Genomic DNA, 17,994 nt, shown 5'->3' on the forward strand with positions numbered 1-17,994 from the left:
TTATGTGGAATAGTTTGGCCGAAAACATTAGAAATAGTAAAAGTAAGAGCAGTTTGAATAGAAATCTTGGTGCAAACAGCTCCACACATGTCAAATATAATCTAAATGGGATTTAAAACGGATATGATGCAGAACCGGTTTATATTTGATCAAGCAGTGTTGATGCTTTTTATTTGAATTCATTGTTTGTCATGTGTGAACACATTTTGTAGATGCAGGAAGTATGGAAGCGCCACAGATGAATGTTGAATTATTTGGTTTACATTATTGAATGTTTTATTTGTAAGCCAGAGGGATCATTGTGGTACTACATGTTCTCTTATTCAGTGTGTATTTGTAGTTCCACTGAGCCACCAGCAGAGGGCTCACAGCCCCATTAAATATGACACTAGCCTTTTAACTATCTCATTTAAAGAGGATGACAACCATTGACATTTTTACGGATTCTTAATTGTATTGTACAAGTGGTGCATCATGTCTTGTGTTGTCTGCGTCTATGACTGTATCTATGTGTTGTGTTTTTGTTTTGTGTTTTCCTTGATGGACTCGGAATAATAGACATTTTTGACTTAATGTTTGGACTGCAGGAAGAACAGCTATGTTAATGTGCTGGTGCTGATGGAGATCCAATAAATGAAATGAAATGAGGCTCCATGGTTTAAACCATTTAGAAATTGCATTAACTTTTATGTACTACATTTGCTGGTATTGTTTCATTTGTGTTTTATTTGGTGAAGGTTTAATATTAAACATTTTGCATGTCATTATAGGTATGTCTTATCTTTAACAGTTATAATGTAATTTCACACCTTACCTGCAGTAATATACAACTTGAAATAAACATCATTTAACACCAAAAAATCAAGAGTTTACCTGAGGTAACTGTAACTGTCACTGCTGCATCTCTTCAGTCCTTTTCTATTGGCTGTCCATCTGCACGTCAGCAGTCGCTGCTGCATCCTCGGCCACAGCTGTGTCTGTGCCACATCTTGTTTACACCAGGGGCCAAGAGTGTGTGTGACCTAGTTACTGAAAAGCCCAAGAGGCAAAGTAAAAAAAGAAAAAAAAGAAAAAAAAGCACACTTCACATTACAAATATGGGGGGGGGGGCTGTTTCTTTATAGACATCGATTGACATTTGTTGCTGTGGTGCACAAAAAGAATGATGTGCACCGACTATAATAAACATCGGTTTCTATTCCTGTAAAGACCTCATCAGACCACATCTCTGCAGGACAGTGTGAGTCATGAGCTTTAATCGACAGAACATTTTGTCCTTTACCCAACAAAGCTAGACACTAGAAGACACAAACACAATCAAACACATGTAGTGAACAAACCAGAACAGACGATTTTGGCATCAACGAGTCAAAATAAAGACGGTTTTATTCGCTTGTCTCACCAACAAAGGTAACGTGATTTTGACTTTTGATCCAAATCAGCTGTCGCTCAGTGTTAGAAACGGCAACAAACATTTAGATTCACATCGTATGACAGTATGTTTTCTGTGGAAGGAAGTCGATATGGGACGAGCATTTTATCTTGATCAGATGCTACACGTGAAACAGCCGTTTTTCTACCTGTACACTGTCAGTTCTTCAAGATTTACACAGCTTGCATGAGGTAAAATACAAAACATACAACTCTGCTTTGCAAAGGAGCGTGCATGAGCTTTTTTTTTTTTCTAGCATCGCCCCGTTGTGTCTGTCTGTCTCTCACATCCACCTTCCTGAGCAGCAGCAGTTTGTGATGTGAAGCCGTTTCCTTTCAGTGTTTGTGATAGAGTCCAGTGGGGCAAAGAAGCGACATGTTCATCCCACCTCAGTGTCCAGCAGAAAGCAGACAGCTCGCCGTTAGCTGCTCGAGTCCTGAGTGTCTGCTGCTGCTGCTGCTGCTGCTGCATCGTTCTGTGGTAAACTGAGCAGCTCCTGGATCCTCTCCATGTCCTTGTTGGCCTCCTCTGCCTGACAGCTGACATTCAGATCTCCTATCAGCTCGTCCGTCAACTGCAAACGGGCCGTCCTGAGCAGAAAGGAGGGGCTCGTTTATGAAAATTGATTTTTCTTTTTTTTTCTAGCATGTAAAATAAAATTAAAATCTAACTTACCACTCTGCAAGTCTGAGCTCATACAGCTCCCTGCGCTCCCTCCTCCTCCTCTCTCGGACCGTTTCTCCAGCCAGAGACTGCATGCTCATGATCAATGCACCGGTGGGTATCCTGCACGGAATCAGTTTATCATCAATACCATGTACATAAATGTCATGCAATCATAAATATAACATTTTAAAGGGATAGTAGCATTTTTTTTAAAGTGGGGTTGTATGATCTACAAATAGCCCCTAAGTACTTTAATTGCAGTAGAAGACTCTCTGCACTCCTCCCGTTAGCAACGCCAGCCCATAATAGCCCTGCCCAGAGATTTACAACATACAGTGTTGTGAACAGACCCAAAGAAACGGCCTATTTTCACGGCCTAAAAGAGGTTTTACCTGAAAAAAAAACACAGTTCCATTGTTCGCTATAATATAATTTTTTCCAGCCCTTCAAAGTGCAGGAAAAACACAGTTTTTATTTGGACCTAACCAACTGCTGATTGCCGGGCGCTAACCCTGGGCGGAGGGATACGTGAGTTGGTTAAGTCCAAATAAAAACTGCGTTTTTCCTGCACTTTGAAGGGCTGGAAAAAATTATATTATAGTGAACAATGGAACTGTGGATTTTTTTTCAGGTAAAACCTCTTTTAGGCTGTGAAAATAGGCCGTTTCTTTGAGTCTGTTCACAACACTGTATGTTATAAATCTCTGGGCAGGGCTATGGGCTGGCGTTGCTAACGGGAGGAGTGCAGAGTCTTCTACTGCAATTAAAGTACTTAGGGGCTATTTGTAGATCATACAACCCCACTTTAAAAAAAATGCTACTATCCCTTTAAGGTGTGCATGTGTGCAATCAAACATTTACAGAGACGCAGCCGCAGCATGAGTTTATTGTATCAAATTCCTGAAACTCTTTGAAGTGTTACACAATCCGTTTTGTAACTGTTCTGTTACAACAGCTACTTTCGTTGCACAAATCCTCCCAGCTGTTTGTCTTTTACACAACTGTTACATGTTAGGTGGCAAACTTCCTCCTCCTCCTCCAAGTCCCACCTCCACCGTGAGCCTGGGTGGGGAGGGAGGGGCAGGGTGATTCTGGGGTGAGATCTGGAGCGTGATGTGCTTTCCGATTTAGCTGCCTGCTTTCTTTTTTTTTTTTGCCCCCCCTCTTTGCACCTGGCGGAGTCGGGGGCTGAGGCTGTTTGCACACATCAAACGCTCCAGGTGGCTGGTCACTGAGGCAGACAGGGAGAGTGAGAGCTGCAGGAGGAGGAGGAGGAGTGGGGGGTGGGGGGGCGAGCGCCAGTATAGAGCCAACAGGAGAGCGGACTAATCTGAGCCAACACAGAGCTGATGACCAGAGACAAGAAACCAGCCCCTCCAGTCTGTTACACCATCAAATACCTCACACTCAATCTCCATTATACGATCACATTCAAATCTGCTCCTGGCTCTGTGTGTGTGCTCAGCTGAAAGTGGCCAGAGAGGCAAGTGAAAAGTGGGACAGAGAGAAGAAGAAGAAGAAGAAGAAGAAGAAGGGAGGGGGGGGGGGCAGCACAAGTCCAGATCAGACCATGGTAGATGGAGATGAGAGTGCTGGAATAACAGAGATGGTAGAAATGAAGAGGGTTGCAGCTGCTGCCTTGGCCTGCCTCCTTGCTCTCGTACCCAGAACACGGCCCTCTGTGGCGCACATGAGTCCCTCTGGCACCGCGCAGTCAGAGGTGGAGAGGGGGGGAGGAGGAGGAGGAGGGGAGGAGGGGAGGGGGGGGTTCAGCTGGGCGACAGAGGGTCGCTGGGAGGGGTGCAGCTGGCTGCCAGAGCGCTCACCGCTCTCAAGCACACGGGCACACGGATAGTCAACACGCACGGGCGAACACGCATGTCCGTTAAAAGCAGAAATGAGCAGCGGCTCCGGACTAAGTGACGGGATGGACACAGCCTGCTTTTTTTTATTTTTTTATTTTTTTAGATCAGTGGCCGTTCAGAAAAAGCAGAAATCTTCGCTCATCTATTTCCTTGGCAGGTGCGTCGGAGGGTGACAATTAAAGGGATAGTTCAACATTTTGGCAAACTGGCCCATTGCCATAATCCCTATAGTCTTAGCAGTAGGTTCGTTACCTTTAATTGTCGGTGCAAGCTATTTTTAGAACGGCGGAGCAGAGCCATGTTGAACTATCCCTTTAAGTCCAAATCAAACAAAGAAGAGTTCCTGCACACATAGCCAACTTGCAGAATTTATTGCGACGTTTCGGTCGCAAAAAAGTTAAAAACATTTCTAGAAAAGAGTGGTAAAAATTCTAAAAAGAAAATCTAGAAAAAGTGGTAAAATTAAAAAAAAAGAATAATTCTCAAAAAAAAAAAAAGTTAAACAATTCTAGAAAAATTGGTAAAATTCAGGAAGCAGAGGCCAACCTCACCCCAGCACGGCTCCGATGATCGTCCCCGCCACCACGCCTCCGAGGCCCAGGTTCAGCCTGAACAGGCCTCCAGTGACAGCTGCACACACACACACACACACACACACACACACTTTTACTGATATCATTCATAACTCAATTGGCTGGCATGTGTTGTACTACATCTTACAAATGTCATCGGGTTAACCAGGGTTGTAAAAGTTTTATTACTATTGACAGGAGTAAAGAAATCTGTCATTTCATTTCCATCCTTTACAGTATTTATTCAGGGAAGCAGCCAATTGAGACTACAAGATTAAAAACTATAAAATATAATCATGAAATTGGCAATAAAATAAAGCAATAAAACAATGTCAGATATTAAAGCACGTTGAGCAGACTCAAGGAAAAACAGCACATACAGTAATGAATAGCCACAGCATCAGGGAAGGCAGGTACATTTATTATAAAAGTTACGAGACGGAGTTGTTTTAGAGGTAAATTCATGGAAAACCGCTGATGTGCGTTCCCGTCGGGAGCAGTTTTTCATCAAGCAGTCTCTGTATTTCCCTCTAAAACAACTCTGTCTGGTATGGTTCTGTTATTATCTCATAGCGTGGTGAATGTGCAGGTCACAACTTGTCCACCAGAGCGTTTTGGAGTTGTTGGATGAGTTTGATGAGGGAAACCAAGAAATCCCATGAGCCTCCGTAGCGTAGCTCTGAGCAGCTTGCGGCTCTGCTCCGCCGTTCTAAAAATAGCTTGCACCGACAAATAAAGGTAACGAACCTACTGCTATGACTATAGGGATTATGGCAATGGGCCAATTTGCCAAAATGTTGAACTATCCCTTTACCTGTTTCAGTTTGAGAGGGTCCTGCAGTCACAGAAACTAAAAGCTTTCTTTCCTCCCTCAGTGTTTACATGTGGTAACGATGCTGAGTGTCCTGATGCATGATGGGAGCTTCCCAATCAGTGCTTTGTAAATAAACAAGAGGCCATGTTGCTCTCTGACAAACCCACTTTTTTTTTTTTTTAGTACAAGTCGCTTTGTTTATCCAGTTTGTCGCTTTATAAACTGTCAGTACTCAATTTATAGACTCAAGCTGTGACACACACCCAGTTTCCCTGAAAAAAACTAAACACATAGCGTGTTATTAGGCTTTGTGGCTTGGTGTGACTCACCTCCAGCTGCAGCATAATGACTGACGGCGTACTTGTCCCTGTAGACAGACAGTCCTGTGCTGACTGAACTAGAGAGAGGACAGACAGAGGAGAACCATCACTGGAAATAACAAACAACAATCAAATACATCAATACAAGACTTAATCTAATATTAATGACCGTCTGCTCAGCTGCATTACAGAAACAATTAGATGGCCGGAGCTAAAAAAAACCCCAAAACATTCTGCACTAAGTGGTTACCACACAGCTTATACAAACTGTTCCCATTGGACTCACAATTACACAAGATGTTCATAACAGTTTAGTCTGAGCTGGTTAAAGCAAAACTTTAACTGCATGAAACTTCAGAAACTGTGGTGAGCCAGCAAAAACATTATTGTATAATCCTCTTTTTTGGTTGTTGTTTTTTTTTTTTTAACCCTCCTGTCGTCCTTCTGAGTCAAATTGACCCAATCTGTTTCCTTCCTCCATCCTTCCTTCCTTCTTTCCTTCCTCCATCCTTCCTTCCTTCTTTCCTTCCTCCATCCTTCCTTCCTTCTTTCCTTCATTTCTCCCTTCCTCTTTCCACAATCCTTGTTCCCTTCCTTCTGTCCTTCCATTCATCCTTACTTCTTCTTCCTTCCTCTTTTGATCCAATTGACCTGATCTGTTCCCTATACCGTACCTCCATCTTTCTTTCCTTCCCTTTTCCCTTCCTTCTTTCCACAATCCTTTTTCCCTTCCTTCCTTCCTTGAACTAATCAGTTCCCTCCCTCCATCTTTCTTTCCTTCCTTTTTCCCTCCCTCCCTTCCTTCCCTTCATCCTTCCTTCTTCCTTACTTTTTGACCCAATCTGTTCCCTCCCTCCTTCTATCTTTCCTTCCTTTTTCCCTTCCTTCTTTCCACAATCCTTTTTCCTTCCTTCCTTCCTTCTTCTTCCTTCCTTGAACAAATCTGTTCCCGCCCCCCCTCCATCTTTCTTTCCTTCCTTTTTCCCTTTCTTCCTTCCTTCCTTCCTTCCTCCCTTCCTTCCTTCCCTTCGTCCTTACTTTTTGACCCAATCTGTTCCCTCCCTCCCTCCTTCTATCTTTCCTTCCTTTTTCCCTTCCTTCTTTCCTCCCACCTTTCCCTTTGTCCTTCCTTCCTTTCTTCCTTGAGTCGGTATTTCACGTGACACATACCGGTTTCTGTTGCTTACTTGAACAAGGTGACAAACGCAGCCACTCTCCAGCTCCATCTCCACCCGTATCTCACAAACCCTCGGATCGCTGCGTTGTGTGCCGATCGCTCAAGGAGTCAAACAGAAATAGAAATATTAAAATACCGCTGTCATTAGGTATTAATATGACAGTTCAAACCCATTATGAATCATACAGTATCATAAAATCTGCCTTGCACCACAACCTTACCACTGCTTCCACACGGCTGCTGTACATCTCCGCCTGGCTGAGCTGGATGTACCTCTGCCTGGCGTGGCGTGCAGCCGGCAGGCCGCCGTAGATCAGGCCTGCTACCGCAGCAACGACGCCGCTCTTCATCACGTTGGTCAGCTCCTCTGGGTAACTCTGGCTCACTCTGCAGGGGCACAACAACAACAACAACAGCATGTCATTCATGATGCATTTAAAACACGGAGGAAAAAGGCTGTGGTAAATAAATATATATACACCATGCAGTTTGTGTAACTTGACACAGAAGAAACAGGAAAATGCACAAATACTTTGAGTTTTATTTTATATTGTTACGGGTTAAAGGGATAGTTCAACATTTTGGCAAATTGGCCCATTGCCATAATCGCTATAGTCATAGCAGTAGGTTCGTTACCTTTAATTGTCAGTGTAAGCTATTTTTAGAACGGAGGAGTGGAGCGGCAGGCTGCTCAGAGCTATGCTATGGAGGCTAAGGGAATTTCTTGGTTTTCCTCATCAAACTCATCAAATACACAATCCAACAACTCCAAAAGGCTGCCGTGGACAAGTTGTGAGCTGCACAATCACCACGCTATGAGATAATAACGGAACGTTACGGGACACAGCTGCTTTAGAGGTAAATTCATGCAAAACCGCTGATGCGTGTTGCGTTCAGGGACAGTTTTTCAGCAAGCAGTCTCTGTATTTACCCTGTATTTACCTCGAAAACGGCTCAGTTTCATTTATCTCATAGCGTGGTGGTTGTGCAGGTCACAACTTGTCCATGAAAGCCTTTTGGAGTTTTGGGATTTTGTATTTGATGAGTTTGATGAGGGAAACCAAGAAATCCCATGAGCCTCCGTAGCGTAGCTCTGAGCAGCTCGCCGCTCCGCTCCTCCGTTCTAAAAATAGCTTACACCGACAAATAAAGGTAACGAACCTACTGCTATGACTATAGCGATTATGGCAATGGACCAATTTGCCAAAATGTTGAACTATCCCTTTAACATGTCACCTGGGTGGTGATGGAGCAAAAGACGGATGAAAACAGTCTGGTGCTTCTACTTCCCACTATGAAACTGACACTGTTTTCTTTAATCTTCCTAACTGTCATGATTAATAACAACTGATATCTTTGCATTTTCGCTTGCAAAATGAACCAGTTTGTTGTTTTGTTGATAGTTTAAAGGGATAGTTCAACATTTTGGCAGATTGGTCCATTGCCATTGTAATGGTAAATTTGAATATCCCTTTGTTTTAATCACTTGAGCTGTCCCTACACCCTGTTTCCCCCAAGATATCAGATCTCCTTTTGTTTGTTACCCATTTGTGTATTTTGTAATTGTAATTTCAACCTCTTTGTAAATACCCAACCTCCCACCTTCTCATCAAGATACCAGGCTTTTAATTGTAATTGTAAACTCAATTCCTTTGCATTTCAAGTACCTGAGACACCCAACCTCTCACTTTCTCATCAATATTCAAACCCTTTTGTATTTTAAATTGTGTTGACTAGACCTCTTAACTTCTCGCCTAAACACAATACCCTACAGGATGCCCCAGGTGCCGACCCCTGCAGCAGACAGAGGGGTGTGGAACACACCTAGGGGGCGTTCCTAAGGTAGAAATGTTTGGTCTCCCCATTTCTCTTGGTCTTTCTTTACCATCACCGCTTGGGTGAGGATTGACCTTTCTTTGCAAGGAAATAAAAACATGTCGGCCGGCAGAAGGTCTCTATTTCATTATTCACCAACAGCAAACAACTAAGAATTTCCATGACACCATATTCGCTATAGTCATAGCAGTAGGTTCGCTACCTTTAATTGTCAACCCTATGAGATAATAACAGAACGTTACCAGACAGAGTTGTTTTAGAGGCAAATACAGAGACTGCTTGCTGAAAAACTGTCCCTGAAGGCAACGTGCATCAGCGGTTTTGCATGAATTTCCCTCTAAAACAACTCTGTCTGGTAACGTTGTGTTATTATCTCATAGCGTGGTGAATGTGCAGGTCACAACTTGTCCACCAGAGCGTTGTGGAGTTGTATGATTGTGTATTTGATGAGTTTGATGAAGGGAAACCAAGAAATCCCATGAGCCTCCGTAGCGTAGCTCTGAGCAGCTCACGGCTCTGCTCTGCCGTTCTAAAAATAGCTTGCACCGACAATTAAAGGTAACGAACCTTCTGCTATGACTATAGGGATTATGGCAATGGGCCAATTTGCCAAAACGTTGAACTATCCCTTTAATGATCAGCTAATCAATCAGTGAAGTGAAGGAGCTGTTCAAACTCAATTTGAGATCAAGTGGATGCAGAAACTGTTCATGAGATTTAAAGCAGAAGTAAGCGAGTTAGCAGTCCCCGCCCTCGTCATGGATCTATTGGTCCTCGTCCCTACGTCATCACATTCACGCACATCCCTTGGCTGCACACACAGAGAGGACTGCCCCTTTATGCCGTTCTCTCTCCTCATTGGATAAAGGTTGTAGGATACAAGGAAAGTTTTCTCCTCAGATTACAGCAGAGCAGAGTGACTGACAGACCCGTGTTTCAGACCAAACACTCTATAGAAGTGATTGCTGTCGGAAGATAGAACTATTTAAGACTCATATTAACACAAACATTACACTTACTTCTGCTTTAAGTTTTAAAGAAAGCAAGGTGAAACAAAAGTTTGAAAACACCAACTCTTTATCGAAGAGATCCCTGATGCGGTCCCATCCTGTGTCTGGGAATTCTGGCTTGCCCATCCTGCTTGGCAAGGTGCTCAGAGCGGAGACGGGCGCCGGAGCAGGACTGGTGGAGGAGGAGGAGGAGGAGGAGGAGGAGGAGGAGGAAGACGGAGAGGAAGAGGAGGGCATCTGTGCAGGCTGGGCAGCAGCCACATCAGCTGCGTGGACCCTGGGGAACAGGAAGCAGAAGGAAGGCGGCCTGGCGCCCTGGATGAGGCTCTGCAGCAGGCCAGCGCTCGCCGGGCCCCCGGGGGCCGAGTCTGCCTGCCATCTTTGCGAGGCGAAGCCTGTTCCGGGCCGCTCTGGACGCATCACGCTTCAGCTGGCTGCAGCGGCAGAGAAGCAGAAACACATGGCCACGGGTTGGGATGATGTTGCACTCACTGCCTCAACTTAAGCTCCATCCTCAAAACAAATAGCCTTCGGGCGAGTGAAATCCTGGCAGGGCCACACAGGCCGTTAGACTCAGCAGCTGTTAAATGGTGCAGTCTTATCAAAACACACACAAGCAGATTCTTGGGGAAAACGCTTCTTTCTTAACCTCAGAATACATTATTATATTTCTGTGCTGCTGCTGCTGTCCACAGGTCGTCTGAGCGGGACATGCTGGCTGGTCCCAGGTCTGAGGTTAAGAGAAATGGTGGCTTTTACTAAAGCTGTGTGACTTGGGAAATGCCACCTAATAAACATAAGAATATAACTGTGAATATATTTAACATGAAAGAATGAATTAAAACAAATTCAACAAATGTCAGTCAACTTTTCCATCTCATATGTAATATTTACTTTTTAACAGACATGTAATATATGATATTATTTCAAAAATATAGTTGTTGTACCCTCCACATTTTGCAGACACAATTAATATGAATGGGATGAAGTCTAATTATGATCAGTGACCAAAACCTGCAGCTTGTAGCTTCTTAAATAGCGTGAAAATAACCTGAAATTCGCATTTGTCAATAATGAAGCCATTTCATTGACTGATAAAGTAAAGTGTCTGAAAATACAATAAACCCTCCTGTCATTTTTGAACTAATCTGTGACAAAGCAGTCCTTCTCTGCGACATATACACTATTATTGCATACTATACTTGTCGCATTGTGCAAACTATACTTGTCGCATTGTGCAAACATAAAGCTAATAAATTGTATTAGTGTGTTTAAATGCATTTGTTTGTCAAAAATTGGGAAGAAAAATATAAATAATCACCTTGTCCGATAACGGAACCCTTAGCATTAGCTGTTTACATGCTACTAGCTTCTATGACATTTAACCGTTTAGCAGCGGGTTTCCTCTATAAACTGCCTTAGTCCTGGTTAATATAAATGATAAATCATTGATATCTCGTGTTTACAGTTCACTCTCACCTCTGTCCTTCTCCTGTCTGCTTCTCACCTGTGACTTTCCGACAGTCCGTCCACCGGCTTCTCCTCTGACCTTTGACCTCGGCTGCAGCTGCAGCTGCTCGGCCGCCGAGCCGACAGCGCCGCCTGCAGCTGGAGGACTGAGCAACTTGCACTCAAATTTGTGCAAAAAAAAAAAAGTAAATGAATCACAGAGATGTCAAAAAATGAAAACTTTATGAACCAAAATTTATTGGTATATCAAAAAAAAAAAAAAAGCTGCCTAAGCAGTGACAACAATTTGAACGCCACATTATCAGGCATAAAATCACAGCTTATTGGTCAAATCAACGTTTCTTTTTCTTTTTTTTCCAACAACAGGGCAACTTCACCACAGGGAACCAGACTGCAAATCAATGACATGAACTTACATTAGACAAAAATGTGCTTGCTCGCAGTACAATACGAATATTACAACATATTCAGCATCATCCTGTATCAGTAGACTCTTCTCTAAAAGGTAACAACAACAACAGTCTTTATGAAACTAATGCAAGTCATTATATTGCTAACTGTTGGCACTTTGTGTGAAATGAAATGTTTGTCCTAAGTATAAAACTATGTTATTGCATCGTTTGTATCAACAAGTAGATCTTTACAGTACATGGGTATGTATGTCGGTGCTCTGGACCTCGGTAACAGGCTGCTGGAGTTGCTCCAGTTGTCCAGCAGAGGGCAATGTAACAAAACAAAAAAAGAGATTCAAATCAAAACATCTTCAAATTAAAAAAAAAACAAAAAACTACCATCTCATATAAAATGTTCAACATGACCACTTTTCTCCATCAAGAACAAATATTCAAGCTACTTCATGACTTGTGCAGACATGGACCTAAACCATTAGATCAGAGTTGATCAAGGAACGCTGACAAACACAGTTCAGATGATGAAAAAATAAAAATATGTAGTGGATACGACCAGCTCCTCCCAACATAATACCATACTGCAAAACAATTTCCTATCATTTAAAATTAGACTTGTTGGTTGATGCATCGCCAACTGGGAAATATTTGTTTGTAGTGACTGTCAACATTTTTCTTAAGGAAGGCACTGAACTTTTCCTACCCCACATCCTTAGTACAATTCAAAACAACAAACTGCATGTATCCTGGCTGGGTATGCTGAACTTGATTCATGGTAGTTATTATGGTGAATAAACACTGAACCAGAAAATGATCGGTAAAGATCTGAAGATGTAAGTGGCACCTGAAGTTATGGCAGTGAAACCAGGGTCAACTCTCTCTATGTATAAACTCCACCTCTGAAATGTGTAAGACTTAGTTACGCCCCATGTAACTGTTACTCCTCCTCTACATTAGACTAAAACACTGATCTCATTTAAAATACATGTGAAAAGCACGAGTCAAAGCTTCAGACTTTTCATTAGCTAAAAAAAAAAGAAGAAAAAGTGGGGTGTTATTGTGACAAAACTGGAACGCAGACAATTAAATGTTGTGGACTGGTTTACATTCATCATCATGTAGAGGTTTCTCTTCAATACATCCACCCTGGTGCTGCAGAGTCACAGTCCTATAGCTCCGTCCTGCCGGGCCTGTGGACGACCTGGTTGTAGCTGCTCTTCCGTTTGGGTTTGTAGGTGAGGAGTTGGCTGAACTCGGTGAGGAGTCTCTCCCAGTAGCAGGACACGTCCCGCATCCTCAGGTGGTCCAGGATGAACTCGTTCCCCCTGGAGGAGGAGGAGGAGCAGAGAGTCAGTTCAGCCAACGCACGGTTCCCATTGAAGGGATAGTTCACCCAAAATTGAAAATTCTCATTATCTACTCACCCTCATGTGGACTAAGGGCTGGGAGAAGTTTCAGAGTCCTCCGTGGCTTCTCTGAGTTACAGGGGGTCTCGGCGTAGCAGTGCATGTCCATATAACGGTTGCAAATGGAAAACCAACTGTCTTCGTAACAAAAAGACACACCAAAAAACATCCAAATACCTCCATGCTGCTCGTATGTAATGTCCGTCTTGTATTGAAGCCCCGAAATGTGAAACTCTTGCGAAAAAAATTAAATAAGTCTATATTTCAAGCTTGTTTGTAGTGGAGGCTTATATATAGACTTATTTAATTTTTTAAAATAATAATAATAATAATGATCTTTTTTACTTATATATTGATAGCTTTCAGTGACGTCACTTCCCAGGGACCTGGCGGTCAAAAGCAACATTCCAAAGTGGCCCCGCAATGGACTTTCTATGGACAAACAACCGAGTAATGACTTAAATCATCTGTCAGCAGCCGAGAAAGAAAGATATAAAAACAACTTTGAAGTTTTGGGCACTTGTGACCCATATTCAACACCAGCTGCTGTAGGCTATACGAGCTGTTTAAAATGACCAGTTCCCTGCCGAAGCTCGAGTTGGGCGATGTTTACATTTACCTGGTGGAGAATCCATCATCCTCCACCGCTTGCAACCAATATTTCTGGTATTATGGCTCAACTGGTTTCTGATTAAAAGCCCCATTTTGTAGTTTTTTGATCTTAAAATAATGTTTCTGAACTCATTGAAGTGGTAGAAATGTACCTGTAACTTTCCTGTGTGGGAACACCGTCCTGGTACCGCAGCTCCGCTGAGCTCCACAGTCTGAGCTCCAGCCCACTGAGCCCAGGCTCCCTGCTCCTCTCACCCACAAACCAGAGCCCTGTGTTGGGCTGCACGGTGACCAGCTGCCCCCCTCCCCCCGGAGCTTTGCTACGCACCGCTACCGACGGCAACGATGACGGCGGTCCGATAGCAGCGGGACTGGCGGCGGCGGCGGCGATGGTAACCCGGCGGGACCGCCCGCCACCGGACACCGGGGCAACAGCACCGCCCGCGGCGGCAGCGACACGGTAACGGGGGTTGGGACCGACCGCGGCGCGGCGAGGACGATGTTGTTTAGCGTATTTTCAGAGTGTTTTCCATTAGTTCGTAACTTTAACATGACAGGCTTTGTCATACTGTGCAGTGTTGTGCAGAGTGAGAGTAGTGTGGCGCTGACTGTCTGTAGATTGCCTGAACAGGTTCACTCACAGAAGCATATTGGCTGCAGTAACATGTGAACTGCTGCTTTATTTGTGAATTTGTGACAAATCTGCGGACGGAAGTGCAGCACAGCTGTTGTTCGGTACGGTAACCAGTTAAATCAGACACCAGTTGGGCCATAACACCGGTATTTTTGAAGCAGCAGGGAGCAGTGTGTGTTTTTCTGCCTTGTCCTAAGCCGCGGACAGCGGGGAAGTGGATTGTTTTGACCGCCAGGGGGGCGTTCCATACGGGCCGTGACGTCACATGAAAGCTATCAATAGACTTATTTAATTTCTTTCGGGACAATTTCGCATGTCGGGGCTTCAATACAAGACGGACATTACATACGAGCAGCATGGAGGTATTTGGGGGTTTTTTGGTGTGTCTTTTTGTTATGAAGACAGTTGGTGTCCATTTGCAACCGTTATATGGACATGCACTGCTACGCCGAGACCCCCTGTAACTCAGAGAAGCCACGGAGGACTCTGAAACTTCTCCCAGCCCTTAGTCCACATGAGGGTGAGTAGATAATGAGTGAAATTTCAATTTTGGGTGAACTATCCCTTTAAAAATCCAGTCGTAACAAAAAAACCCTCCATTACCTTGTGGCGATCTCCTGTGCGACGGCATCATTGTCTTTGACAAACTGCAGAAGTTCCCTGAGGTCACAGAGCGTGTGAACAGTTTCATTTCGTGAGAACTGCAACGTCAAAATCGATAAATGAATGAATGAATGAATGAACGAAGCGTTGAGCTACCTGACGTCGGAGAGATCCTGCTTGACTGGGATGTAGTGGACCCAGGGCTTCAGCTGAGGGTAGAAGAACTCCTGCCACTCGTCACCGACGTGAAACACCAGAGAGCCACAGAGGAAGAGATGTTTCAAGCGGAAGCTGGCTGCCACTCCCCGGAAGTTAAATAAATACCTGAAAAAGGAAGAAGGTTTTTGGGAGAAGGTGAAAGTTGAGCTGTCGCATGTTGCAGATTTTCTTCAAACAATAATAAAACTAACAATAAGTCGTTTTTAATTGTTTATGCATGCCAGAACCGTTCCATTCGTCTACATTTCTTCTTGAAAGAAACAAAAAACAAAAAGCAAAAAGAGTCCAACTTACTTGTATTTGCAGTGATCGACAAGTGGGATTTCCTTGGCTGGAGGTTTCCCTAGTGTGTCCTGTGACGGAAGCACATGTCAAGGTAAATGTCTGACACCGAGGAGGTTTTAAAGTCATGTTGAGGTTGTAAAAATGACTGACACAGAGAGAGTGGATTATCTTATAGCTTTATAATTATTATGAATTAATTTAACTATGGTTTAAGACCAATGAGACTGACCTTCTCAGACTTCCAGGCCTGGTTCTTTGTGTACTCTGCATCCACCAGATCAGGAGCTTCTCTGGACAGGAGGATCAGAGGGTCTCGCTCTGGACTGGTCCTATGACAAAAGCAGAAGAAAAAAATAAAACTGTGTGCAAATCAGCTTGAAAACAATTCAGGGGTGAAATCTCGATCTGCTGCAATGCAAAAAGCAAAAAGCAAGGCGCTGTTTGACAGGTGAGGATGCATCAAGAGCATTTCTTCTGCTCAAGGCACAGTGATACAAACTACAGAGTCTAGAGCTGGCAACAGTAATAAACAGCCACCTTGTGTAACTTTGCCACCAACTGCAATAAGGCGATAAGAGGAAAGTGGTACAAAGAATAGTCAGCAATCGATATGAAAACAGATTACTGACAGGAGACTGACAGGAGACTCACCGTGAGCCTCTGAAGAATCCTCTGGACTCCTTCTTCTTCCACGGCCACTGAGCTGCAGACCTGACGGAGCACATCAGACGGACAGGACACACTGAAGTCACGCGCTAAATTAAAATTTAAAGCAGTTTAAAACACAAAGGTATTGAGAAACAAAGGGAACATGAAAATGGTAAACTTTACTTTTTAAGGTCATCCCTCATCAGATCCCATCTCCCCAGTCCAGTTGGGTAGATCGGCCACACCGCAGGCCCGCCCTCCCAAAACGTCCACGCTGGATACATGATGTCCTGGTAGTCTGAGGTCTGCACAAAACCAAACATACACATGCAAAAAACAGTTATTACATTTAATAATAAACATGTGTGTATGTGCGTGTTAAAGCACCACCCATAGTCTGACCTTACTGAAAGAGAAAACAGGGAGGGTGGGCTGCACCCAGCTGGGGACTTGGGGGTAATCCCTGACGTTAACCACCATCTCCAAGTCAGGTAAGCTGTCGATCACCTCCAGGATGAAATGCTCCACGCCACTGCACCTGCAGACAGAGAACCGGCTTTAGGCAAAGCAAAGCAATCGCAGCTGCAGATATATAGATTTAAGTATTGACTTTTCGGTTTAAACTTTAACTTTTACCTTGCAGGGAACATACAGTTGTGTTCTCGGTACAACTTGTGACCGATGATCTGGTAGTGGGTGCCCACCCCTCTCTGCACAGTTGCAGCCATGACTTCCTCAGAGATCCCACCTTTAAAGGGCCGCAAGTCATGTTGCAGGACACTGAAACAGAAATAAGTCTCCTTATAATATCTTCAAGACGAATAAAAAACCATTTATTACTTATTAACTAAGCATTAGCTCAGTAAAGTATATAATAACAGCTGATATTCTTGCATCACACGCACCTTAAATGGCAGCTGCAGTTGACAGAGTTGCATGAAGTGTAACCTTTAACAGCACCAGATATGTTTTCTCTTATTTTCTTCCACTCTTTGCCTGTGACACATAAAACAAATGACAAATTAAGACATCAGTAAATGTTCAAATTGTGCCTAAACATTGTATCACATCTGTCACATCCTCAGATGAAACCTAATGTGTCCTTTACGTTATATTAGTGCGAGCTAATTAGCAGTTAGCTGACCTGTAGGTAAAAGTACCGGGAAAAGACTGAATATAAACATCTTATATCTTATCTTTGCATTGATACTGTTAACATAGGTGCTAACTTTTAACCGTAACTCATCCCAAAGTTAGAAACCAGGTTCAACTGTGTTAGCTCGGATGCTAACCAGTTAGCTTTGTCCAGGGATGATGAATGACTCCCGACATCAAAAGTTACCTCAGTTATTATCTCTCTCAAATAAAAACGCAACAAAGTCTCACTTTTTCACCTCCGAAACGATTTCAGAGAGTCATATTTGTTGAAAGAATGATGAATTACCTGCAGCACCGACCAGACTTAAATGACAAAGTTGGAGGAGTATTAAAAGCCTCCACAGCTGAAGGTGCTCCATTTTATCTGCTATCCTCTAGCAGCGTCTGAGGGGAAACAAAGCAGCGATCTGCGATCTGCTATTCATGTCTGGACCCGGCTATTACGGTAATGCGCACAACGATTTCTCTTTTTTTTTTAATCCAATTTTTATTGAGTACAAGTGCAGTTACACAAACAATACAAATAATTAAACAGGAGCCAGGGGTAGTTTTCAAATATAGGCATTAAATAATGAGCACAAATGAAAAGTTTTAGCAGCTTTTTTGTTGTTAGAGTTAGATATTTCCTTTTCAAAAGCTATAAATAAGGGTTTTGAGGCGCACAACGAAATTCATTTAGCACCATTAAAGGGATACTCCTCCAGATTTTCCTCCCTCCACAATTGCATTCACATCCACTGATGTCAATTCACTTCTCATTAACTTCATAGCAGGAGATATCACTTTCCAATGCATAACCGATCACCTTTTTATTATTATTTTTTGATGTGGATAATGACATTGCTGATTAAACAGCTGAT

The 17,994-nt window shown here is 43.3% G+C and overlaps 3 protein-coding genes across 3 annotated transcripts in view; 1 reads left to right on the top strand and 2 right to left on the bottom strand.

The window, feature by feature from the left end:
• The window catches only part of znf513b (zinc finger protein 513b), a 179,990-nt gene that overhangs the window by 79,840 nt on the left and 82,156 nt on the right, over positions 1-17,994 (top strand). The gene's annotated exons all lie outside the window — the stretch shown is intronic.
• On the bottom strand, positions 1,230-10,112 carry timmdc1 (translocase of inner mitochondrial membrane domain containing 1). The gene is made up of 7 exons (XM_085795680.1): positions 9,757-10,112; positions 7,068-7,233; positions 6,857-6,945; positions 5,679-5,746; positions 4,515-4,593; positions 2,108-2,218; positions 1,230-2,022 (listed from the first exon to the last, which is right to left on the bottom strand). The coding sequence occupies exons 1-7, from the start codon at positions 10,110-10,112 to the stop codon at positions 1,854-1,856; spliced, it is 1,038 nt and encodes a 345-aa protein (XP_085651806.1). The 3' UTR covers positions 1,230-1,853.
• poglut1 (protein O-glucosyltransferase 1) lies at positions 12,369-17,551 on the bottom strand. Its single transcript, XM_085795692.1, has 11 exons — positions 17,421-17,551; positions 16,882-16,972; positions 16,613-16,756; positions 16,379-16,514; positions 16,160-16,281; positions 15,980-16,039; positions 15,558-15,657; positions 15,338-15,396; positions 14,981-15,148; positions 14,825-14,881; positions 12,369-12,894 (listed from the first exon to the last, which is right to left on the bottom strand). The coding sequence occupies exons 1-11, from the start codon at positions 17,491-17,493 to the stop codon at positions 12,738-12,740; spliced, it is 1,167 nt and encodes a 388-aa protein (XP_085651818.1). The 5' UTR covers positions 17,494-17,551; the 3' UTR covers positions 12,369-12,737.

Source organism: Trachurus japonicus, chromosome 2, assembly GCF_045865225.1.
Source record: "Trachurus japonicus isolate A0001 chromosome 2, Traja_1.0".
Classification (NCBI taxonomy): domain Eukaryota; kingdom Metazoa; phylum Chordata; class Actinopteri; order Carangiformes; family Carangidae; genus Trachurus; species Trachurus japonicus.